The sequence below is a fragment of the Ursus americanus genome, chromosome 9 (assembly GCF_024610735.1).
Source record: "Ursus americanus isolate L20-20 chromosome 9, mUrsAme1.1.p, whole genome shotgun sequence".
NCBI lineage: Eukaryota > Metazoa > Chordata > Mammalia > Carnivora > Ursidae > Ursus > Ursus americanus.
This window is the reverse complement of record NC_142135.1, coordinates 19,845,844-19,872,673: the sequence shown is the minus strand read 5'-3', so window position 1 is coordinate 19,872,673 and position 26,830 is coordinate 19,845,844. Positions and strand designations below refer to the sequence as shown.

General features: G+C 39.8%; 1 protein-coding gene and 1 long non-coding RNA gene across 3 annotated transcripts in view; one reads left to right on the top strand and one right to left on the bottom strand.

The window, feature by feature from the left end:
• Positions 1-12,142, top strand: part of COLEC10 (collectin subfamily member 10) — a 36,315-nt gene extending 24,173 nt beyond the window's left edge. For both annotated transcript variants that reach the window (XM_087864659.1, XM_045805750.2), the window contains 3 exons: positions 6,110-6,163; positions 7,576-7,671; positions 9,505-12,142. In XM_087864659.1, coding sequence (XP_087720785.1) covers positions 6,110-6,163; positions 7,576-7,671; positions 9,505-9,896 — 542 coding nt within the window. In that variant the 3' untranslated portion in view covers positions 9,897-12,142. The remainder of the gene's footprint in view (positions 1-6,109; positions 6,164-7,575; positions 7,672-9,504) is intronic.
• Positions 631-26,026, bottom strand: LOC123797757 (uncharacterized). The gene is made up of 3 exons (XR_006781049.2): positions 25,740-26,026; positions 12,581-12,688; positions 631-3,491 (listed from the first exon to the last, which is right to left on the bottom strand). It is a non-coding gene; the product is annotated as an uncharacterized LOC123797757 (long non-coding RNA).
• Positions 26,027-26,830: the final 804 nt, after the last annotated feature.

Here is a 26,830-nt window from a genome sequence, read left to right as displayed (position 1 = left end):
AGGAATGTGTCTTGCAGCATCCAGCACAAGAAATGTGTGAGTTGTGGGAAAGAAACAACATTTGAAATGTACAGGACCAGAGTTAAGCTGCGGGAAATGTTTCCAAATCCAACAGCTCATATATGAAAAAGACATTAGAGAGGTATTCTCAAATTTGACAATATTCTTAATGTGCATAAATCATCAATACTAAGCCGTAGAGGTGAAAGAAATTTCTTACACTATTAATAATGAAACAAAATTCAGATTTCTGCATATAAGCTATGAGAAATTCACTTGTATTACTCCTTCTGCTAAGAATGACTACCCAAGTCAAAAAAAAAAAAAAAAAAAAAAGCAAAGCACAAATACAAATTTGGAGGCCCGGAAGAGCTAGCAAGTTGAATAAGACTCTAGGGGCCTGATCTGGAGGAGAAGAGAACCACACTGAGGCAAGCTATGCATTCTGTACTATTTTGCAAGTCATTCCCCATAAGCGAGGCAGCGCTATGAGACTGAGAAGCTCCAGCAGGAAGTTGCTCAAACTGAACTGGTACTCGAGGCCTGCCCGGGAAGAGTGGCCCGGGAAAATGCCACTCTTTTTCACTTCAAAAATAAACATTTTCTGTTAGGACTCCACAAATTCTGAAAAACATTTAATTAAACATACACCCATTCATGTTTCAAAACATATTAACAAGCTAGACATAGAGGGTACCATATTTAATATGAAAGGGGATATCAGCAACAGCAACAGAAACTTATTAAAAATCATACTCAGTAATGAAACCTTGACCACTTTTCTCCTGAGATTGGGAATGAGATGAGCACAGCCCTCGTCACCAGTTTTAACTAACATCATAGCAGAGGTTCTAGCTAGAGAAAAATTGCAAGAACAGGAGATAAGAATCACAATAATTGGAAACAAAGTAATAAAAGGGACATTGTGTGCAGCTGGTGTGAGTGCATATCCAGAAAATACAAATGAATCTACAGATTAACTATCTGTATTAAGTTTTTTACAGTTTAGCCGTACAAAAATCAATTTTGTTTCTATATACCAGAAATCATTGAAAACGAAATTAAAAAGATGCCACTTATTACAACATCAAAATTATTAAGTGTCTAGGAACAAAGCTAAAAAAGAAGATATCTAAGCCTTCTACAACAAACATGACACAATGATGATGAGAGAAATTAAAGAATGTTTAAGAAACATTCATACATTGGGAGGCTCAATATGGTTAAGATGACCACTATGGTTAAGATGGCCCCCAAATTTATGTGTAGATCAATGCTATCTCAATCAAAATCCCAGAAGTAGCTCTCTTGGAATTTAATAAGTCAATTCAAAATTTATATGGAAATGAAAGGAACCCAGAATGCCCAAAGACAACCTTAAAAAAGAAAAACAAAGCTAGAAGGCTGAATTTAAACATTTGTTTTAAAGCTACAACCATTAAGATAGTGTTAATTTATGCAGAGACAGATAAATACACCAATGAAAGGAAATGGAACATGCAAGAAGACACTTAAATTTGGTTTATGCAAAGTTGATGTTACTTCGCAATGAGAAATGATGTACTTATCAATAAGTAGTGCTAGGTCAATTGCATATTCATGAATGCAGCCAAACATATGCAGCGCATAAGTATGAAAAAAGAACTATAGAGGCACAAATTTATTAATTAAAATGTTATGATTCTTAGTGAATTTTGTAATGTGGTGTCTACTTTTAAAATTTAGTGATTTATTTCTTTTAAGTATTCATTTTTCTATCACTTTTCCATTTGTAATTGGAATACTTTTTCTTAAAGAGGGCTTCTCAAATTGAATAAGTTCAGATAAAATGAATCACGGATCTGCCCCTGTCTGTATCAGCTTCGTGTAACAACTGGTTAAGGGATGGAAAGATGTGGCCGGAAAGTGGGATGCTGGACTTTTAAGATTTCTGAGATGTAGCCATGTTCCATGTAGTTGAGATCCCAAGTATCACCCTGGAGATGAGCAGAGGTAGAGGGGGAAAAGGAGTCACTCTCATGAACATTCCAGAATTCAAGAAGTTCGTTTTCCAATGAGTTATTCTAGATGGTACACTTGCCTGGATTTAGACGTGTCAAATACAGATGAGGCTCCAGCTAAGAGAGTTGGAGGTCATGATCTTGAGTCAAGTCTTAAACCTTTCATAGAATAAGTCAAGGTGTCTTGGGAGGGTGGTAGATGACAGAGACAGGGAGAGTAGAGTTCAGTATGATTTTCTGAGCCTCATAGTGGATGAACTTCCACAAATGTTGAAAAAGTAACAGTCTGGAAATGATAGGGTTAATTAACCGTATCTTTTTCAAGCCAATTCCATATTTGCACACCTCTATCATTTTACTCATTGCCATGGCTTATTAGCTTGTCTTTTTCCCCCTATAGACTGAGAACTTCTGGAGGAATAAATGAATGAAAGATTTATCATGTCTTTTTGCTTAAATAAATAAAAGCTCTATGTGGGGACCCTACTTTTTAATCATTTTACCCTAATGCCTAATATACAGTGGAAACTTTCTAAACGTTTATTGCATGAAGAATGAAAAAGTGAATGATAAAATATTTTATTTCCTATGATGTGGCCCTATTTCTGCCCTTTATTTCTATAAGTACTACTGTCCCTTAACATCAATTTCCACCATTCACTAAGATTTCTTTCTCCTCTGGAGATATGCCATCAAAATTTATGAGCATGTCCTGGAATTTCAAAAAAAATTGAGAGTTAGTGTTCTGGCTCACCTGGATTAATTTCATTTTTAATCTGTACTTTGAAATTTATTGTCCTGGTTTTGTCAGTGGCCCTTCTAAATTTTTCACTGACTCAGATTAATCTCAACTTTCTGGGCTGACCTTAATGTTGTCACTTGCATGGACAAGGTAGCTTTCTGGATGTCAATATTTCATTTTAGGAAGAAGAGAGAATGATTTAGTACAGGCAAATTCAATCTCATAGCAAAATAAATGTTTTTACTTAAGGTCAATAATCCTTTTACAGTGGAAGCATTGTGATTTTGTTTGTTTGTTTGCTTAAACACAACCTCTAATTCTTCAGCCTTAAGACAGTTATTACTGACATGTTCCCACTCAAGGGCCAAAATAAGTTTTCGTGTATGACTTTAAACCAGAATTCATTTTTGGGAAATAGTGCCTATTTCACATGCTCCTTAAACCAGCTAAGTACGTGGCATGCTTTCCGGCTAAGTATGTGACAGAAGCTAACATTGGTTGACCATTCTTTATGACTCAAGCACAGAGTTAATCCCATGAGAAGATGACATTATCTAATTTATCTTCTTTAACAATCTTCTGATTCTAGGCGCCATTATTTCCACTGGAAAAAAATGAAGAAATAGAGTCTTAAAGAAATTATGTAACCTGTCCACGTTTAGCAAATAAGTGGCAAAGGCAGGATTCAAGCCGTGGTTTTTCGGACTGCCATGGTTGTTCACTCTACCACAGTGCTTTGACTTTCCCATCTGTTGAAAAAGGAATGAAATTCATGTGAAAATACTGGAAAGTAGTCACAGTGCTTACATCTTGTCAGACAAAAAAAGCCATGTATCCATTCAAAAATCTGTTTTCCACACTATTAAGTTCTAGCTGAAGGCTCTTGCTTCAGTGAATGTCTTCTCTACTCTGTTCCACAGCCATTTTTGCCAAATACCTGGCAGGCACTTCCTTTATTTCACTCTGTGAGTAGGTAAGAGTGATAGTGTCCCATTTCCTTGGTCTCTGATGTGTACTTAAAACCCCCGTTATTTTTATAAAACAAATACTCCATTTAGGCTTCTTTGATGTCGCCATTGGGTTTAGCCCAGAACTAGGATCATAGCAGGACTAGAATCAACTTTTAGCCCACATGGAATTGAAAGGAATCCACATTTAAAGAAAACACACTATTTTCAAAAGATAAAATATTCAACTATATTCATATGATCTTTTAAGTCCATATTGTTTCTGGCAGTGACAAGGACTTGACATTCCTTTCAACTACTGATAACATTTTTTGAATACTTGATTTCATTCACTAAATCATTGGTTCACTCATTTGGGAAACACCATGAACTGGGGAGCCAGAAATGGTTGGGTTTCAACACCAACACTGCCACTGAATTGCTAGATGTCCTTGAACAAGTTATGTTCCCCCCATGATCCTCCATTCTTTCCATTGTAGAATAAAGATAATGATAATACCTAACTCATAGGATTTAATTTGATACTATCTATAAATAATATGATAATATCTATAAAGTATCTGGAACAGTACTTAGGAAATGTATATTCCCTTTCTTCCATTAATATATTCTCAAAATCTATTTTTATCATTAACAAATTACATATAAGAGAAATTGAGGAATTTGCAGGACACAACTTGGGTGTGAGCAGAAAAATCTTCCTCATCATGGTGCATGGCATATTTCCATGCTTTCCCAGTTGTACCTCTGTTGTGCATTGTCTCCTACCTTGCTCCTATCTTCATCTGCTGAAGTTTTTCAGAACTGAGCTCCAGGGCTAGCTTCCCAGGAGAGCCTTCCTTCATCCTTCCAGCTGAAGCACTATGTCATCTACCTCCCTCCCAGAGTGTATTATCTCTGTTCAGTGTCTCTCTTGCAGTATTTACCACATTCTATTGTCATGGATTTCACCATTGTCTTATTTCATTCAAGTGCAAGTTGTGAGACTTCCTCCTACATGTTTAAAATGCATTCTGGATTTCAAGGACCTCTCCTTCTGTTTGGGGAGCTCATGAACGTTCACTAGCACTGTAAAGAGAAGTGTCTACATGGGTCAATTTGGAAAGGCTCAGCAAATTTTTGCGGCCCAGGCAAGCAGGCTTTCCTGAAAGATCTACAGTCAGTATGTACAGGACTCTTAATGAAAAGCACTCAGCAGACACTAATGAAAAGAATAGGTAATGAGCAGGCAACATGGGCTACCTTACGGGTTTTAGAGTGGCTCCCATTTTTTTCCCTTTTGCTGGTAAAGGATGGGGTTAGGCAGAACCTCAATCCTGACTCCGTTTCCCCTCACATTGCCCCCTTGGGGCATATCACTAATTCCCTGGCCTCCCCGAACTCCCACGAAGGTAAGCAAGCCCCTATAGTCTTCTAGCCTGGGTGACCTTCATCCTATATTCATTCCTCCCAAATTCTTTCTTTTTCTTCTTCCAGTTCACCATTGAAGCATAAACTCTATTTTACTTCCATCAGGATCTTCTCTTTTGCTTCTCAAGAACTTCAGCCAAACATTTCCTTTTGGAAATCAAAAGCTTTTGCTTTCAATTATTGTGTCTGATGTAGGCTTCAAGGGCTTATTTTGAAGTCGAAAAAAAAAAACAACATTTTTTTTCTCTCTGCTTTAATAATCCTGATTCTCTGAGAATTATTTTGTGGATGCCTCTGACTGAATAAGAAAATGGCCACATAAAAAGAAGAGCAGAAGGGAAAATTATCAATGTTGATATTTCAGCATAATCTGTTTGACACAACTTTATATTACCGATATTTGCATACATCACATCTTTTCAGAAAGTGTAAACCCCTTCAAGTCAGTTTAATCTTGTCTCCCTTTATATCCTCTCAAAGTACCAAACCTTTTGTCTTGCATAGAGTAATAAATAGTAAATATTTGAATTAAATTGAAAAAGCGCAATATATGTTTTTGAAAATCCAAGGGTAAAGCCATATGGAAGAACTTGGGGGCATAATAAATACACAGGCACTGCAATGTGCTAATCAATTAATTCAGATCTACAAAACAGTGGTACTTTGAAAGTTAAAAACATGCAGAGAATTGTATTAGCCTTTCTCAGAAGGCCATGTTAGTAGGACAGGTGATACAAATTTAACTGCTTCTTTGCCCCCCCATCGGAATTCTACATTCGATCTAAATAATGACTTGCTTGATTAGTTGTACTTGTGCAGCCAATTCAAAATCAAATTATTTGTGTAAAACCAAAGAGTATTAGTTGGAGATGTTGCAAATGAAATTTAAAAACTCTTCCCTATGTTTTTAGATACATAAGCTATTGTCTGCCAGAAATCATTCACCATTTTAGTTAATTGTTCTTTTCATGGCTGTTGGTTTTATTCAGGTGACAAAGGGGAAAAGGGTTTGCCCGGGATTCCAGGAGGAAAAGGCAAAGCAGGTACGACACGCTCATTTTTCTCTTGAATTTCTAGCATCATTCCACATGGATTTCATCTTTAAAAATAAATACATTTTTATGAAAAAGCAACAGTCCTCTCAATGCTTAACCTTACTTTACTTGGGCTAGAGGGAAGGAAAGAAGGGAACTTTCCTCTCTATCTGCTGGTGAGTTTCCAAGCCCTGGGGAAGCTAATGATGGCACATTCCATCCTAGTCATGCTTAGTGGGAGGAAGCAGCTCTCATTGTCCTAGAGCAGAGGAAGGTCCACCATGGCCTCAGCAGTAGGACTGCACCACGTTGCCCTACGTTCCACCAGCATCTCGACCAAAATGGAGCCAGCAGCTTGCCCGCAGCAAATTGGCCTGATCCCCAAAGACCCCATGGATACAGAACATGCCTTCAGCGGTCAGGAAGAGTCTCCCTGAGGCCTGAAAGAGTTGTATGTCCAGTGCTATGTGCAGGGAAAGAAAGTAGATTGCTCTGGGGGAGGTCACAGAGGTGTAGTGAAGGCTAATTTTAAGAACTGTGTTAAATTCCTGATATTTAACTGTGATTGCAGATAAATAAAGCCACGGAGTTTTTCCTCCTTTGGCTAATAAAATTCTTTTTGCTTTTCAACTGCCAAAGAAGAAAGCAAAAGGGACTGATTACATGAAGCAGCCATTAAATAGAAAAAGGGAATTATTTGAATTTCACATCATTTTCCTTATACTTCTTTCTCTGTCACAGTATCAGCAGGTAGCTGAAAAGGTAAATGAGCAAAGAGGGAATGAATGGCAGAAATTAAAATCAGAGTTAATCCACAAATGGGACAACCGGCTCTTGAAATTATATGTTGAATCTATTCACAAGACTTCAACTTAGTCCTTGAAACATTCGAGGATCATTCAAGTTGTACTTGAAATGGATAATCAGAATTATCATTTGGTTTCATCATGAAAGTTTTCTCCTTTCTTGGGAGAGTTGTGTGAGCCAGGGAGCAATGCAGTTAACAGAAAAGAAGACTGGGCTAGAAATTTGTCTTTAAAAAGCTGTAAAGATTTTATTTGGAGATTGGATGGGCACATTCTGTGTTCAACAAAAATGCCAAACGGTCCACAGTATGTGTTCAGGGGTTGGCCATATTTACTCTTCTCCTTAAAAATCTGGTGTAGAGCTGTGTTTTCACTCATCCAAAATACTTAAGAAGATATTTTGTAAATTCCTGAAGACAATGTAATGTAGAAGCCTTGTTTAAAGTAAAAGATCAAAAGTATAGCCATTCACAGAAAGATACAGCCACACTAGGAAAAGGTAGTAAAGATTAAGAAGACGGCAATTGCCCTTTCCAACTGATGTAGGCTTCAGGGGCTTATTTTGAGCCCTTGTTTGTGCTCCAACATGAATTCACAGTTTTTGTCATTTAAAAGGCACCGTCTGTGATTGTGGAAGGTACCGGAAAGTTGTTGGACAACTGGATATTAGTGTTGCTCGCCTCAAGACATCTATGAAGTTTGTCAAGAATGGTGAGTCTCTCCTCTTTTGCTTTGTGCTATCTACCGATTTAATCCCTTTCAACGTTACAATTCCAGTATTCCTCGTGGGAAATACCTAGGCTCGGGCAATGGCCTACTGAGATAGTGTCACCACCGTACAGGTCTCTCAAAATGCTAATTATCCGCTCAGACTCTAGGACACTCCAGGACCACTACCTACATATATTCACATGTATTGCATTGTCTGTCGATAGAAAAAGATACTTTCTGGAGAGAGGGGAATGGAGAAAAGGGCAGAGTTTGGTAAGCCACGCCTTAAGAATAAAAAGGGACAGGAAGAGTCAAACAGAGTTAGCATCTCAGGAAAGAGAAGTAGTAAAACAATAGCTATTTTCTTGAGTACTTAAAATAACACCTAGGGTGTGGGTATTATGATTACCCTGAAGCTTAGAGAAATTACCTTGCCTGTAGATACAGAGCTTAACTAACAGGGGATCAGGGATTCGAATCCTGGTTTCACTGATGCTTCTAGCCTCAATACACATCAACAGAACATTATGTGTTTCTCTGAATTGTGCAACTTCCCACATTAGCCATTGTTGTTACCCCTTGCCATTTCATTGTAGTCAGCAGAGAAGCCCTTAAGGTGGGGCTATGTGTTCTCTTCTGAGACAGCATGAATGAGGAAGCTATTGTAGCTAAGTTGAAATCGGTCTTCTTTTGTTGTACTTTTATTTATTGTAACCCAGCTATGTTTGTTGTGCATTATTAGAAACACACATGCCATCTTGTGTTAATCTTCATTTTGTAATACTCTTAATTATGACTCTGGTTATAATTAGTACTGAGACGCTGTCTCTGACATGACTTGGATTCTCATGAAAAAACCAGACCGTAGAGGTTCCACATAGAGCAATAGTTTTCGACATTTATTGGCGTGGTCACAGATTTCTTGGTAAATTTTGAGTTATAGACCCAAAGAAATACACGTAGATGCCCCCAAAGCCTAAAACATCTTTAACATATTATGAGCTTGGGATGATTTGGAGTCCCCAGTTCTGTCCTGAAGCTTACTCAGTAACTCAGTACTTCATGTGCCTGGAGTCAACAGGGACAACTCAGGCTATATACATGTTCCTTGCCCAGGAACTCGGCCCAAAGGGGACAAACTTCTATATTATTCTGATGTTCGTTCGATAAGCTTTTACCATCCCATGCACTCTTGTGGGCTCTGAGGCTACAGAGTGGTAAAGACATGGTCACTGTCCTCAAGACATTCAGAATTTAGTACATGAGGCATGCAGACAAACAGACTAGATTGTGTTGAGTGACACAAAAGAAGAAGAGGAAGGAGCTATGGAAACTGGGGGAGTGTGCACAAGAGCCTCGTGCCTGTCCAGAGACATTGGAAAGGTTCCTGTAAGAGAAAATACTTCCATTGGGATCTAAATGACAAGTAGGTGTTTTCCAGGTAAAGCAGTGAGAAGACTTTCCAGGCACAAAAGTCATGGAAATGGAAGAGAGAAGGGCATGCTCTTGGGACTCTAAGTATGGCAAAGCATAAAGTAGTCTGAGAGGAGCTGAGTGGCAACTCATTTAACAAACCTTTGTCAAAACAGTCTCTTCTTCACAGTTGTGTGGGGAGTTAAGGAGGAAGGACGGGGAGGACAAATGGTAGGACTTTGTTCTCCATTAGACAACTACAAAGGTGATAAAAATATTTAACCAGTGCTTAACTCATACTAGGGACTTCAAAATAATTGTTGAACATCAAATCAATGAATTTAAATCCAGCAATACTGTATACTTGCCTTTTCTCCTTTTGAGATGTCTAATCACGAGCATCTTTTCCTCTCTGCAAAGTCATAGCAGGGATTAGGGAAACTGAGGAGAAATTCTACTACCTCGTGCAGGAGGAGAAGAACTATAGGGAATCCCTGACCCACTGCCGGATCCGGGGCGGGATGCTGGCCATGCCAAAGGACGAAGCTGCCAACACACTCATCGCTGACTACGTTGCCAAGAGTGGCTTTTTCCGGGTGTTCATCGGGGTGAATGACCTTGAGAAGGAGGGACAGTATGTGTTCACAGACAACACTCCTCTGCAGAACTACAGCAACTGGAAAGAGGGGGAGCCCAGTGACCCCTACGGGCACGAGGACTGTGTGGAAATGCTGAGCTCGGGCAGATGGAATGACACAGAGTGCCATCTTACCATGTACTTTGTCTGTGAGTTTGTCAAGAAGAAAAAGTAATTCTGCTCATGCCACACACACTTACTACTTCTCTGCGACTATCACTGCAGTTATTTTTATGCATCTTTTTCTTTCTAATTACGCCAAATTCATTCTGACTCAAGACAAGTAGAAAATGCTGAACCGAGGTTTGGAATTCCCATTGCCATGATCTTCTTTGATGATTTTGAACATTTTCCTACACAGTATATATCGGACCCATAGTTCACCAAGTTACATGGATCCTCAGAGAGAGTTTGGATTACTAGTTGTGCAGGATGTGGTTGTCTATGTGTCAAATGAAATGTTCTCTTGGCATTTGCTCTGCTGCCTCTCCCTAGACCCCTAAACCAGTGTCTATTTAGCCCAGTGGATAATTGGACAGTTGGTTGGTGATGATTAGGCTAACATGCCCTTGCTCAAAGCCAGACTTATGGGAAGGCCTTCTGTGAGGAATGCAGAGATGTTATCTGTCTTTGAGGCCAAGATCCCCTATTCTTTGACTGGTCACTCACCATGGCTATAGCCACACTCGAAAGGTCCTCCTGTCTGTGCAGATATAAAAATACTTCAGCCCCAAACTTCTATATGAGAAACTTCTAGCCTGTGACCTGTTCCAGACCATATGGAATCACACAGACAACTTCTGTGCTTTGGATTGATGGCCTTCACTGAGGTCTACCAACCAGTGGCCTTGGTCTTTTTCTATAGGCCCACAACTGAATCCCAGGTCTCCAGGTTTTAACTCTGATTTGAGGAAAGGGGAACTTTAGAAATTGAAAAGAAAAGAGAGAGAGAGAGAGAGAGAGGATTTTTTCCAAAGAATATTAATTGTCCCTTGTTACTAATATGGCCCCATTTTTCCTTGTTTTGGGTTCAGCCATATCAACTCTTCTCCCCTTAGGCATGGGGAATGAAGGAAGGCATTTGTGAAGCTTTCAGAAAACTCCAGAGGCTTCAAGGTGCTACCAATGTCAAGTCGCTAAGCCCTCTGCTCCTTGCCTCTAATATATCACTTATGGGGACATTTCATGAGAGGCCTTTTACTTTCTGTAACCATATGTGGTAACAACCCCATACCAGGGATGTCCTTTGTAGTACTCTGATATCACAGGAATGTGGCAGGTGTGGAGATTGGAACATGCCTATGACTCACATTTATCGAGCTGGTAACATTCTACTTTGAACTGCCAATCAAAACTCAAAGCGGCTTTCATTTCAAATTTGAAAATAATACAGTTCAACAAAGCTCTAGATTTTCCCCTTATAAACTGCTGCTCCAGTTATAGTTTGTGACATAGGATTAGACTGTTTAAAATGCTGGCAAATGGTTAATGAAATAAGAGAAACTGATCAACAACATATGTTCACCTTAAACCATCTGTCCATGATTTCACCCATGACTAACTGGTTATGAGATAAGATTTAATAAGGTTATTTCTGTGGGTTTACCGAGAGTCACAAACTCAGGTCCTATAGGGGCCACACAAGGTGACATAAATAAATCAAGTGGAATGGGTGGGGCTCCTAGTACTGAACACAACTTGTTCTTCTAACGGAACCAGCTTCCCCCTGCACCGGTGTGTTTGCTGTGGCGGATCCGATATCACTACACGCTCTGATATTTCAAGAGAAGTCAAAAAGCTGGAACTTCATGATATATACTCACATTTTAAAATATTGGCAACCAGTCAATTTTTAGCCCAAGTTTTAAGTTACATAAAACAGTCTGCTAGTCAAAAAAAAAAAAAAAAAAGTGAACTTTTCACTTCTCATCTCTGGAGAAAATTTCTGAAGGTTCTAACCATGTCAAATGTCATTAGGATACAGTGATATCAAAGTCAAGGTCTCCCATTTATACTTCAGTCAATTCAGTTCAATTACAGGAATTTGTTCAATGTTTGCCATTCATCAGGTTAATAAACTAGTTACGTATTCTGAGTTTTGAGAATGTGGCATATGATATTTTGAAGGCAGTCGGTTTAATAAAAATTACAAAGCAGGGCATTATATCAAAGCTGGTAACCTTGGGGGGAATGCGAACCAGTCAAGAGCATGAAGAACAAGAACCTAGGAACGGTTGGAGGAGAAGAAAGGGATAAGAGGAAAGGAGAGAGGGGATGGACAGCCAGCATTGCTTAGAGGCAAGTGGCAGTGGGATCCATGTGCTGATTTGTTCTAGGTGGCCAAAGTATGAATATTTATTGTGTGTACTGTAAGTACTATTATTTTTATTGTTATTATTATTAAAGCATTTCTTTTACTGACTCATCTTTGCTACCAATGCTTCAGCAGAAGAGAACAGAGTATCTAAGGCATCACACGCCTAATTAGATTTGCTATAAAACGTACTTAAATTTTGTGAAGCCCTTTGTGCTTTAGAAACACCCTCACACGTCATTTCTCCTTTGATCCTGATAAACTTTGTGTGGTAGGGAGGGGAGATGCTTTTACTGCCATTTTCTCAATGAGAATACTGAGGCCTAAGGAAGCTTAGCAATTTACCAAAGTTGACTCCTATGGGAGAAAAGTAGATTCCAGCCTGCTGATCAAAACTGCCAAGCCAGTGTTCTTTCCAGCCTGTTTACTGCTCATATTAAGTGGGAGCACATCCACGATTCTCTCATGATAGCAGGAACTCAACTGATCTCCAAAGCTACACATTAGAGTCAATTAGCAGAGATACCGGGGATTTGGAAACTTACCTTACAACTCTGGTGTTCGCTGGCTTATTTTTGAGTTCACGGATGTCTACACCTGGCATGAGTGTTGGGAGGTGACTTAGTAGGGCCTCACTCGAGTTCTCCAGATAGCTACAGGTATAGGGAAAGCCAAACAGATACACGAAAATCAAGATGTGCTCAACAGAAAAATGAGCACATAATTTATTTGCCCCATGAAATTCACGAGAATTCCCTTAAACAATTAGCATTTAAAATCAATTTTATTCTCAAAAAGTTAAATTTATACTCAACTTTTCAGGGATACATCTGTGTATCTCTGAGGGACTACATAAAGTTTCCATGGGAAGAAAATAAAAATACACACTTACAACCTCATAGCCCTGCCTTCCCAAAGCAACACATTCCATAACTAGGTAAGAAGAAATATCTTATGTCCAGAGTTATTGCCCAAACACTCTGAAAAGGTGTATACCTAGTGTTGAGACAGATATAATAGACATCGATTACACTTTGGACAACTCACCCATAAAAACTGTTGGCCCTAAAATTACATATATATGGTCCTGCTTAGATCTATGTTAACCATATGTGGGCTGATTTGTTATTAACCAACTAATTTTCACCTTTCTGGATGGCATAATTTGAGACAAGAAGATATTTATTGACTAGGAAAGATTGATTAAATAGCAGTACCCACTGCGTCGTGAACAGATTGAGACTGAATGTCTGCAGGTATTCTCTCTAATAAGAAAATCATGATAGATTCCATGTAGCGCCCTGCAACTTTAAATGTATCACTTGAAAAATCTAGATCTGGTGTCTTGATGTCATGAATTCCAATGCTAATTGTGCCACTTATTAGCCCTATTAGGGGAAAATTTCCACCCTCTAAACGTTGTTTTCCTAATCTGTATAGTTCCTCCCCACAGAATACAGTGACAATGAAAGAGTTAACGTGTAATGAGGTAAGAAACAGGGTACCAGCGGGACACGTTACATGGGGTACAATAAAACTTAACCATTACCACCAGCTACGTGTTGTAAAGAAACAAGTCATATTGTAAGATACAGGGTTCCCCCTCCCTCCAAAAGTAGAGCGTTCCAATGAAAACTTTCGTAAACTGAAACGGTGTGAAGCAGAGACATGATTACCATTAATTCGTATGGAACATGTTTGAGCGTTCCCCATCCCCACACCCTAAAAACATAATCACCTCTCTTCGGCTTTTCTGATACCTTAGGGCACAGCTTGCTAGTGATGCCCAAGGTAAACGGAGGTAACGCACAGATGCTCACAGACACAGGTCGGGGCGGCTCTGGCGGTGGATGCTGGGATGCTGAGCGTAGGTCCTGGGGAAGGAGCTCGGCGGGGCGACTGTCGCTGCTCTGCGTGCGGCCGCTCTATCACGGCTGCTGCCACACCGACACTGAACCCTGTGTTCACTTTCGGGCTTTTTTCCCATAAAAGTGAAAATTCTCTTTGGCTGTCTTCCAGTTAGTGAAAGCAAGTACCAAGGCAGGACTTTCGTAAAAGCAAAGTGGCGTGATGCGAATTTCCTGACAGTGGAGGAGACCTATTTACATTTTACATGCTAAAGTGAGAAACTATGCATATCTAGTATATACACTCTATGTATGTATATACGAGTAGACTGTATACGTGTGTGTGTGTGTGTGTGTGTGTGTGTGTGTGTGTGTATACATAGACAGGTCACTTTTCTTACCCTCCTTTCTAGATAAAATGTTCATCTTCAGGGCAGTGAATAAATCTGCCAAAAGTTGTGCCACTGGTTAGAATTAGCGTTGAGATTGATTCTAAAACCATTTCTATTCCTTTTTTTTTTTTTAAGATTTTATTTATTTATTTGACAGAGAGACAGCGAGAGAGGGAACACAAGCAGGGGGAGTGGGAGAGGGAGAAGCAGGCTCCCAGCGGAGCAGGGAGCCTGATGCGGGGCTCAATCCCAGAACCCTGGGATCAGGCCCTGAGTTGAAGGCAGACGCTTAATGACTGAGCCACCCAGGCACCCCTAAAACCATTTCTACTTTTTATTGATTCTAAAACCATTCCTACTTTTTCTAAGATGCGGTTCATCTGAACTCATGCTTATCACATAAAAAGTAACTATTTTTTAAACTTAAAAATGAAACCATCAACTTGCACCACCTTGAGGCGGTAAGACCTTCATAATCAAGCCAGTAAAATTTGAGGGCAAAAAAGAAGGAAGATAGAAGGAGAGGAACCATTTGCCACAGATATTGTATACACACATCTTTTTATGAATATAGGAATTTTTTTTCACTGCACTCCTCATAGATAGTCATGCAATTTATATTTGAATGTTTTTGGTAATTTGCTAACCCCCTTAGAGAAATTTTCCTGATGGTGAACTAAAATATGCTTCCCTCTAATTTCCACCCATTGTCCTTGCTCTGCTCTCTGCTGTTTATGACTCTGAGAGCTCTGGCCCGGAGACAAGCTGGAGCAGGCTCTTAATGAAAGTACAGATCAGGGCATGGAGAACTGTCCTCACTATGGCACTGACTACTAAACAGGATATCCAGTTTTGTTTGTTTGTTTTGTTTTGTTTTTTGCTTTTTTAAAAATATTTTATTTATTTATTTGTCAGAGAGAGAGAGAGCACAAGCAGGGGGAGCAGCAGGCAGAGGGAGAAGCAGGCTCCCCGCTGAGCAAGGAGCCTGATGTGGGACTCAGTCCTGGGACCCTGAGATCATGACCTGAGCTGGAGGCAGATGCTTAACTGAATGAGCACCCAGGCGTCCCAGATATCCAGTTTTATACATTTCTCTAAACCTAGATGGTATGCCCCACATCCAATGAATTCAAGTTTTGTTGGCATGAGAGTCACAGATGTAGAGTATGAATGGTATGCAAAGTCATCTGGGGCATCTCAATAAAAAAAAAAATCTTCTTATTAGGAAGGTATATGGTGGACAGGGTTCAACCCCCAGAGAGGAGGCTGTTAAAAGGTAGATAGTTTGATAAGGCCTCATTGAGAGAACTCAGGGCAGGTGTCCAGTGTTAGTGGGAGAACAAAGTCAAAATCAGAGTCCAAGTGCATAAAGCCTGCACGACGAGCAGTTGGCTTGGGTGGATAGTAGAGTTCATTCATTCATTAAATACATTTCTGGAGCACTGAGTATGTGTTAAGTGAGACCATGATAAGGGCTGGAGAAACAATGGAAAAGAAGACAAATCAGGTTTCTAGACTCATGGACAGAACTCCCCTCAGTCTCACTGAACATCAAGCCTACCACACTGAGGCCTAGGATTTATTCCATTATCAGGGATGGAATAAATAAACCTGTCCTATTTTTATATGTCCTTCCTCTTCAACATAACACCTCTTCAAAGATATATTAAGATAAGTTGGACAAGGAAAATTTTTTGTAACAGTACCACATTACCCTTTCTCAAAGAGCAACATAGACACATCTCCTTGAATACATTTACACATTGACTCATTTTGATGTGAACAAAATTTCTTATATCAGTGTGTATACTCACCCACACCTCTTTCTAACAAAGATAGACTGTATCCTTGTGGTTGTGCATAAATGAGCATTGACACCTGTTCAATGTTCCCTTGCCTTATTTTTTCCTGGCGACCTACACCAGACATTCAGTGAAACCCAGATTTGCCATAGATTGTCACTTTCATAGTAAAATAAGAACAGACAGGAGGAAGGGAGGAGAAGTGAGTCAGCCATTTTACCATTTATTAAAATGTGAGTACAGCAACCCCAAATTAATCACCATGTTGGCCTCTGCATTTGGGAGATAATGGAGATTTATGTGTGCCCATACAATTTTAAAGCTATATAACCCTTTGGCATATGTATTTTTCACTTTATACCCCTTAAGCAGACTAATTTATCAATAGTTAACACTTATTCTTTGTGTAAACCTGGTTGGTGGGCCTTTGGGCGAGGGGAAGGAGGTGAGGACCTGACGACTGTCTACAGTCAACTCCTGCACACTTTGATAGAATGTCGGCCCCAGGGAAGGGTACTCGTAAGCTTTCCCATGATGTGTGAAAAGTCCAGGCAGGCACAGGAAAATTTTCTATGTCTTGAGAAAATAAGGTAAGAAGAGATGTAATTGCAAACACATTTAACTCAAATCCATTAAAGTCTAGATGGATATTTTTACTAAGTACAGTCTGCATAACATAGAATTATGAGAGACTCTTCCCATAGCAGATCACAATCTCACATGGATATTTCCAAAATCAACTTGGAGAAGGTGATCCTGGAGAAGACTATCAGGAGAAACTATGTGTTTTATAAGTGGGTGCTTTCTGGCAATGTTTATGTTTTAAAAACATTTTTCCCCCAATTCCCTGTTTTGTATGATCTTATCTTTGAACTTGTCGATCTTGGTGCTTTTCTGGGACATAACCTCCAGGATGAATGAGGATTTCTGTACCGGCACTTAAAAGCAACATTATTCTCTCTTCCACAGAATAGGGATATTCTCTTTGCCCTAAAGGACCTTAGGACTTAAAGAATAGAGTGAACAAACACAAGAGGCTATTTCCAATTTTGGTCTCTACATCTGAGAAAAAGGAGGTAAGTTGATAAATCCAAAAATACATATTGAGACACTAAAATAAAGGAGCAAAAAGCACAGTTTTTAAAGAAGCTTGAAAATATTCTTTCTGTGTTTCCTAACACCAAACACCTATGCATAGAGAGATTTTATAGAAAGAGTAAGGAAGGAGGTATGTATATATGCTTGAATCCCCACCTTTGAAAGGGCAAAAGAAAAAATAGCTAAGCTCTTCTTTTTTCAGATACTCCCCTATTGGGAACAGGCTGGGACATGATACTACTGCTTCTCTTTCAAAATGTTGTGTTACAAGTTTCCCTCATTCCTACATTTCCAAAAACTCAGTAGCTTGATATGCACTAATGCTCTGCCTCACTGATTCATCCCACTACAAAATATCACGATAATACTTACAGGGTGAAATGATACACAGTAAGGAATGTGGTCCTCTGATCAACACAAAGAAGCCCTCAGATCCATATGGACAAAAATTACATGATATTTGGGTCCTAGTATGCAAACTCCTCATACTAGGAACACTTATTTTTTTTAAAGATTTTATTTATTTATTTGACAGACAGACAGACAGACAGTGAGAGAGGGAACACAAGCAGGGGGAGTGGGAGAGGGAGAAGCAGTCTCCCAGGGAGGAGCCTGACGTGGGGCTCGATCCCAGGACTCCGGGATCACGCCCTGAGCCGAAGGCAGATACTTAACAACTGAGCCACCCAGGTGCCCCTAGGAACACTTATTTTTAAATTATCTTCAAATTTTCCTAATTTGCTATGGTTGGGATTCTAAAACATCCCTGCATTTACCATAATCCTTATGGCCCATTATTTCCTGGGAATTCTTAGCCATGGTTGTTGGCTTTGCTAAAATATAATGACCACAAAGCTATGGGGATTATAGGTCCTTAGTTCCTTTACGCTTACTATGGTTTCTTCCTTTGGCACCCAATGATGATGAATTGGTCACCATGAAGCCATACAGGAGCTCAGCAGGGGTCTCAGGAGTATGATGGAGGCAGAAGTCAAAGTACAGTTGGGTTGATGGAGAAATGGGCCATTAAGAAGGTAGAGTTGGCATATACAGAAAATATCCCAACATACAGAATTCCAGGAAATAGATAATTTTTTGAAGTGCCATGTGAGAGGCATGTTTCCATTTAAAACCATGGGATTTAACAGAAAAGGAAAGTCATACCTTGTGATGGAAAGTATTTTTAGGAAGCTTGCCTGTAAAGGAGAGTTGAAGCAACAAGATCGAGTGGTGGTTGGACATTGTCAATCAAAATAACGGTAATAACTGATATAACTTGAGTGTAATGCTAAGCATTTGGCATGTGGTTTTAATTTAATCCACAGATCAACCCAATATGTGGTACATATTATTATTATTATTATTATCTCTGTTTTGCCTATGAGTGAATTGGGGCACAAAGATTAAGTAACATTCCTCAGTTCATCCTGCTGGGCTTTCCAGGCAGGCAGTCCAGTCCAGTGTTTGCGTTATTAACCACCGCGCTCTTCAGTCTCACGTAGGATAATGGGCATATTTGGAAGGTCCAGAGTTTCTGTCTTGCTACTCAAGTTCTATGTGACTGCTCACAACTCACTTAACTTTTCTGAGCTTGTTATCTCTGTGTACAATGCACATCTTGATGGATGTATGGGAAAGAGGGAAAAGGTACAAACACATAACTGTTTCATAACACCTCCATCCGTCATGAATAGGTAGGAAACTTAGGAACACTTTATCCATTCTCCAAAAGGAATAAATAGATATTTCAAGAATTCTGAAGACAACCCTTCTTTATTTTCTGTCCCTTAGAAGGCAAGGAAAAATACCGCCTCACATAAAGGAGGAGATTCTAATGGAGATAGAGTGTTCCAGGGGGATCTGGTTGAAAACACTTGAAGTCAAACATGAAGTTTCTGAAAAGAATCTTGAGAAGCAATTGTTCTGACAGAGAGAAGGAAAAATGACATAATTGGGGCCCCCTGGGCTGCAGTGATGTGATCCTGGGACGGAGCATGACAGGAAGATGGAGAGCGCGGGCTCCTCCTACAGGACACCGCCAGTCCCTCTGGAGGCAAGCATGGCCTGTGGGGCCCAGGTGGAAGGACGTCAAGTCCTCTGTTTAGGCCTATGACACGTCAGTTCCCTCTGTGGTAGAGGTCATATTCTAGACTAGACGGACAACTCCCTAGAACTTTTAAATGAGTCTTATTTTCCTCTGTTATTATTGCGAAGTTTGTAACAGGATATGTTGTTTTTATTTAATTTTAGGAATGAAATACCACATTCCATGATAGCAACAATTTTTTACCTTTTTCAGGTATACAGTCACTTAAGTCTTGTGTCCAATCCTATCTCCTACCCTATAGTCCTAGAGAATGGAGCCACAAATTCATAATATAATCTATTATCCAATGTAGATATTTGATGAATGAATATGCACTCTTTGCATTATGACTTCTGCCCACCTTTTTAAACCCTTCCTTTTGTTACCCACTTCGAGGTGCATACCTCCAAATCTACACACGTGCTGGAAGTTTCCACAACAGGTTCCTCTCTCTGATTTGTGTATTTTGCCCATATGTATCATTCCCTGTTGTCTATGCAGCAACCTCTGATTCATCCAATGAAATGCGGTTCACAATCTCAGCTTCCCAGAGGCCCTCAGGACTTCTGCTCTGTTCCATAGGCACACTCTCCATGCTCCTGTCATGGCATTTTCTGTTGAGGACAGGGATTAAAGGTGAAGGCAAAGTGTCCAGGATATAAGAAGTAACCCGTGCACGCTTGTTCAAAACTACCTTGTAAGTGGTGAATCCGGGAATGGAATTCAAGGTGTCCTGGTGTCCCCTGGTCCCACTATGTTCAGGGCAGCATTCTAGGAACCAGAGGTGTTTTAATCAAGGTCCTTATAGGAGAGAGATGGCACATAAATGAGGTAATTGAGAAGATTTGAAAGGGAAACCTTATACAAAGGTGTAGGCGGAAGTAAGGGAAACCGTCAAGGGGTCATGACACATGTAGGGTAGCAAGTGCAGGGCCTGTAGGGCCAGTGTGAGGGACAGGTGACCAAACCCGGAGAGAGCCACATGTGAGAACTACCTGACAGGACCTGTGGCCTTAGCAGTGAGGGGACAACCTGCTACTGTGACCCCAGGGAAGCCAGGGGGTCGTTAGCTGACTCGTGTCTCCCATTGCTCTCTGTTCTCCTGCAAGTGCTTCCCACTGGCCAATCCCAAATAGAAGCCAGAGGGTAAAGGATCCAGTTGTTGCAAGCTGTAAAATTCAGCCTCCTGAGGCTTCCAACATGGTAGAGCCAGACAGAGATGGAACTGAAGGTCAAACAAAGATATTCAGCACAGAGCGTTGAGTCCAAACTCTCTTCCTCAGCAAGCAGAGTCTGATGATGGCTTCTTACAGATTCTGGGAATGAGGATGAGATGACGAATTTGGAAGAGCTTCAATCTTAGAAAGGCAACAAACAGCAGACAGCCAGGATTAATATGAGCGGTCCTCATAAAGCATCAGAGTAAAGAGCCAGGCAGAATGGTGGAAACCAGATGTGAGGCAATGGGACAGGAACCCAGAATTGAACAGGAGAGTTTTAATGAGAAATAGAAGGTGTGGCCAGGAGAAATTCTCTAAAACAACACAGTGGGTTGTAGCACCTTTTTTCAAAGTATATACAGATTTTTTCACAGGTGAAGAAGGAGCTGGAAGGTCTGCAGAGCTGGTTTTGGCAGATACAAAGAGGACTAAGACATGACTCCTAAATTTAGGAATTCTCTGAATTACTAAAGCCTAAGGGGCCAGACATAATCCAAGAGTGCTGTCTACCCCTTGGCATATCCTGGCATCTCAGTCCTATTTGGTCTCTCCTATGACCCAAATCCTTCAGAACTATTTTTGAAGATTTCCACAAGACTCTGAAATTCTTTGACATCAAGCCATCATGCATATAAAATGGAGCTCTATATGGATATGTACATATATAATAAGACATAATATAATATTATAATAAATTATTAATATTGTATATCACTTAATCACAGCACAATCATTAATTAATATTATTAATTATACATCAATTATAATAATATATGTTTATATGCTATAATTATAAATATAAAATAAGTATAATTATAATTAAATACATGATTAAATATAATTATAACATATATAACTATATTCTTATATACTTCAAAAAAATTACCAGTAAGTTGGGTTTTTTTGAAGTCTATTTGAATTCTAGTAAAATCTCAATACTTAGGACATAACTGAAGATTTTACTTTCAATCACAATCAGCTCAACCAAGAAAAAGGCCATCTGGAAAAGTAATCGTTACTTTAGAACTACCTCTCCCTGTTCCCTTTGCACCACCAGTTCTTGTAGACCCCCTGTTGGGCGGCTTCAGCCCAGAATCTTTGAATGGGAAGAAACAGAAACTCAACTCAGACTAACTGAAGCAGGGAAAGAAAGGGAGAAACTCAGGGCTGCGCTGGACTGTGGCTCGTCTGGATCTGGGCCCTGAAAAGGCTCAGCCTTCCCTGGGTTCTCTTTGCTGGACGTCTTTCTCCAGACTCATCCCAGGATAAGAAAGATGGTCACCCGTAAACTCAGATCCCCATTCTTCCACTTTCCCAACTCCAGAAAAACTCTGGTGTGCCCCGCTGAGGTACAATGTGCTGTTGTCGTCCCCAAGTAGCTCCGTCTTGGTCTGGTACCACCACCTGTGGCAGGAGAAAGGGCACGATGGGCGCAGGTGGAGGGGAGTAATGATTTCATGAACTCATGGACTCTCTGTGTTCTCTGTGACTCTCTTTTTCTTTCTACCTTTCTATCCATACACCCACCCATTTACCTCCCTGTAAATAAATATACCTTTGTTGGAGTGGTAGCATTTTGAATTATGCTAATTTGAATTGAACTGAAGAGCTTAATGAGAGAAATAAATGAAAAGGGAAAAAGAGCGTAGGCATGCTGTTTCTCCGCCTTCATTCTGCCAGGAGACATTATACATCATAATTACTTGGAACATTCATCCCTTAGAAATTCTCAGCCTGAAGTTTGCTCTTCTTTCCAGTGGCCTAAGACCACCAGGATTTTAGATCTAAATATCAAGCACCAAAAAACCCATGTTGTTAAATTGCAAGATACCTCCTACACCCCTTCTTTCCTTCTGTTCCCCCTCACCTCCCAGCTTCTCGGCTAACTCAGACTCGCAAACTCGTCCCTGCCAAGTGATTCAGCCCTGGGGAAGTGACGCCTGTCGATGAGGCAAAAATAAATTCATTTGTAGTTGTATATCTTACCTCAAAAATTCATCTAACTGTTACAGTCTGATCCAGAGTACAGTGTGTTGATTTTAATGTGAAACAGTGTATCCACCAGTCATTGAAGTAAAACTGGTAGTAGAGAAATGCTCCCCATATTTCTTGTCCCTGTCCCTGGGACACTGCTCTGAATACCTAAATCCAACCAATCCCGCCCAAAGAAACCAAACTTGGGTAAGCCCATGGGGATATAACTGCCAGTCAGAAATCAATCCTATTGTTGCAGTGTCACTTTCGTATTCACTGAAATTTCAGTTTCCCTAAGTGTTTTGACAATTACTAGAAATTTCCCAAATGAGGAAACAGCGATTACATTTTTTCAAAAAGGAATGGCTTTTTGAAATTATTGTAATGTCCATGGTGATCTCATTGTCTGTTACTTTTTAAAATCAGGTTGGCATTTTTGAGGTGAAAAGGGCTTTTTAAAAAATGATTTAAAGCGAGATATTGCTGCGAAATTGACACACTGTACCTGGCAATAGGACAGGGCCACCAGCCAATTGAAGGACATGAAGTTGTTCAGGCTGCAAGAGTAAGTGTGTGCTCTTTATTCTGCTAACCCACCACTCTCATTCTGCTCTTATGAGGAATGGATTTGACCATTGTTCTCTACCACCCCTGCTTCTCTCTGCAGGGAAGTTCCTCCCTGTTCCTTATGCTCCTGGGACACAATCTGATGTGGGTGTTAAGAGACCACGCCTTCTTTTGGGATTTTATAACCTTTGAAGCCTGATTCTTTTCTTGAGTGTCTTCTAAAATCTCATCTTTAATTATTTGGCATCTTCTAACGTAGCAAGACCCCAATTTCCAGAATCTATTCTCTTTCAGTTCTACTTCCATGCTATCCTGTTATTTTCTGACTTTTTTTTTTTTTTTTTGGTAATAACCTTGCCAAGGAAGCCAATAATAGCCAGTAGACACTAGTTCTCTTATCCTATCACTCACTTCTAAAAGTACAAGTTTAAGATACTTACTCTGTCTCCCAAGTTACTAAAGGCAACAGTTTTTCCAGCTGCTCTTCCATAGTATAAAACGGATAGCTAGTTTCTTATATATCCTCATCTCTAATATTGACCTTACTGCTGCTTAACAATGAGACCAATGCCATATATTATTGTTTTACTTTAAAGCAGTCTGACTCAAAAGACCAATTTCTTTGTTAGCACACACTAAACTACATCTGAATAAATGTACCCTTAAATCATAATAGTTTAATGCCATCAAAATTTCTTATTCATATCACAGTTGAAAACAGGTTGGGCAGCGCTTTTCCATCCCATAGTGGTCCCCTGTGGAGCCCCTGGCTTCCTAGGTTGTCAGAGAAGAGCTGGACATAGGGTGATTTCAAAGGCCAAGCCTGGAAGGGGGTTATATCATTACTGCCTACATTCCTCTGGTCGGAACTCAGTTATTGGAACGTATCGAATTGCAGGACAGTCTAGGAAATGCAGGCTTTCTGTGTGATCTGAAAGAGGAATTGTAGTAAACCCATGGCCTTTGCTCTGCTATCGGTGACTACAGGGTCTGCCGTCAACATGTATTGGCCATCGAGCAAGTTACTTAACCTCTGTGTGCTTCAGTTTCCTCCTCTGTAAAATGAGGATAATAAAAGGATAACTACATGAGGGGGGTCATAAGTTTGTATATATATATATATATATATATATATATATATATATATATATATATATATATGTAATCTGAATAAGCCTGGTACATGGTTAGTGCTGTATAAGGTTATATAAGTGTTACATAGCCAGTTGTTAATATCTCAGTACAGACACACCGGGATAATTAGCAAATGTGTCATTTTATAGGAAGTCTGTTTGATTAGCAAGTCAGACATTTTAAAATCCTAGCCGTCATGGCTCTGAGGCCAAAATAGTGCATACCTTCATGACTCATTTTGTGTCTTTTTACATTTGCTCATTTCAGTTTTGCAGGCTTATTTTAGACTGTGTTCTATACCAATGGGATGACATAATAGTGAAAGTTCTCACTCAAGGGATATTCTTCCTAAACATTCTACGGGAATTACCTGATTAACGACAGCCAAATTTACCAAGAAGTGACTCTGTATGAGAAAAATTGTCTTTCATTCATAAAATAATTTATTCATGTATCAGAACTTAATACACATTCAGTATGTGCCAGACATCGAGTTCAACAAAAAAGCTATAAATAATGGATTCTCGCGATGGCAGAAGAAGGTGATTGTTTGTCTACGGAGTAGCATTTATTACTATCTACATTTTTATAAAGAAGAATGTGGAGTTTGAAAAGGAACCACTGATGCTCTCCATTCTCCACTTACTGTAGGAAAAGAGTTAAGATTTGCATCCAGGACTGTCCCAAGTCAGTAGCCATACTCTTATCACTCCTCCAGCATGTCGGCCAGAATGCTAGCAGGGAACAGCCCATACATTCAAAATGGGTAAGTCAAGGTCAGTTCTAAAAAGGGACTACAAGTAAGAATGTGGGCCAAGTATGAAGAGACACCAGGGACAATGTAGTACGATAGGGCTGGTAAGATCTGATGACACTTCCTACCTGGAGGTGTGAAAGGAAAAGAGAAGGAGTAGTTACCAGGAGCCAGAGAGAGAAGGCTACCTGTCAGAAAAAGAGAATTTCAGTCCAGGAGTGTAGCCAACCTAATGTGACCCCACCGGGAAGGAACGAGGGCAAAAAATACTCAATACTTCCCTCTCTTTGAACTCCTGCCAGTGTTTCTCACTGACCGAAACAAGCAGAAGTCAGAGATTGGGGGTGGGGGTCCATTGATGAATAAGTCCTTATGGGTCAGCCTCCCAAAGAACCAAAGAAGATGGGAAAAAGAAATAAGAGTGAATTTGGGGGGAGGGCATCAGAAAGTATCACAGGTGAAAAATGGAAGAAAACGAGTGAGTGGAAAACAAGATGGCCATCGTAACCACTTTAAAATCTGTGCACACACTGAATTCTACAGCATTTAAAAAAATTGTATTAGGCAAGATTTTACAATGGATTTAACTTAATTTTCACATCCACAACTCTCCTTTACTATGAATATCACCTCAGTTTATTAATATTTAATTATTTTATTATAGCAATAGATGAACTGGCAAAACCAGGTCCGGGAACAAACACATTACACATTTGACTCTTAGCAAGCACGCATTATCAACGGCTAATAGCTGAAGCATGCAGACATAACACAGAGGCTTAGTCTCTGCAGGAATTCAGTGGCCAGAGGAATGGGGGGTTGTGACTTACCAAGTGAGGAAGTACATCTGTAAAACCAGCCAATCAGAGTTAAACGGCAGAAAAGAGAGCTCCCAGTGAAGTTCTATGCTGAGCATCTATTTTGCTTAGAATCTTAATAGGGAAATATGTGTCCACTTAAAACATTCTAGAAGTCATTTTTCCCAATCTTTTCTTCCTGGTCGTATCAAAGATCTTCAGGTTCTTATTGAAGCTGTTATTGGTAGTTAACATCTGTGCAGTCTTCATGGCTGAAAAGTTCATGGATCAACATCTCCCTCACTGCATGCACCGTCCATTTTAACAGACCAGTTTTGCAGGCAACATAAATGATTAATGAATCCTGGGTGGTGAACTAGCAGCGTGCTTGGTGTTTCTGACCCAGGTGCTTTAAAACTCATTACTGGTACCTACTGAAGCTTTTCTAATGGATTTAAAATAGATTTCACTACAGTTAACATGATTCTGCTCTTCTGTGATCCTGATTTTCATGTTCCTTGTTTATGTGTTGTTACTTGTCATTGTTAGGCACTATCAACAGGCTTACATTTTTTGAAAAGTCAACCTGCATTCAAGGTGACAATTTACCATGTTCCATTTAGAAAAGAAAAGCATTTACTACGAAGTTGCAGGTCTGAACAATGGACATTTGACACAAGACAGCACTTTTTAAATGTAGAATTTGCGAGTTTAATATTACAAACAAAGCCAGGCCTATACTAAAATAGTGCCCTGGAATATTCCCGATAATGGACATCAGTAATTTGCTCAACACTTCTATGTGGTTGCGATCCAGAGGGCAAATATTAATCAGCCTCTTTCTCGCCATGGAGGGGCACAGGCGCTAAACCGGTCAATCAGATCAACTTCTTTCTCCAACTACTGTGATTGGTTCAGAAATGGGCATGTGACTCCAGCACAAGGCCAACTAATTTTTTTTTTGAAGGTTTAATATATGGACGATGGGAGAGATTATGCATTTATCTTCTCTGGGATTACAAACAATAAAGGTTATAGAAACAAGAGCTATCACAGAAATCTTTCCTTCTTGCATGAAGGAAGCCATCTGCCCTACGGAAGAACGGGAATAACTCATAAAAGAT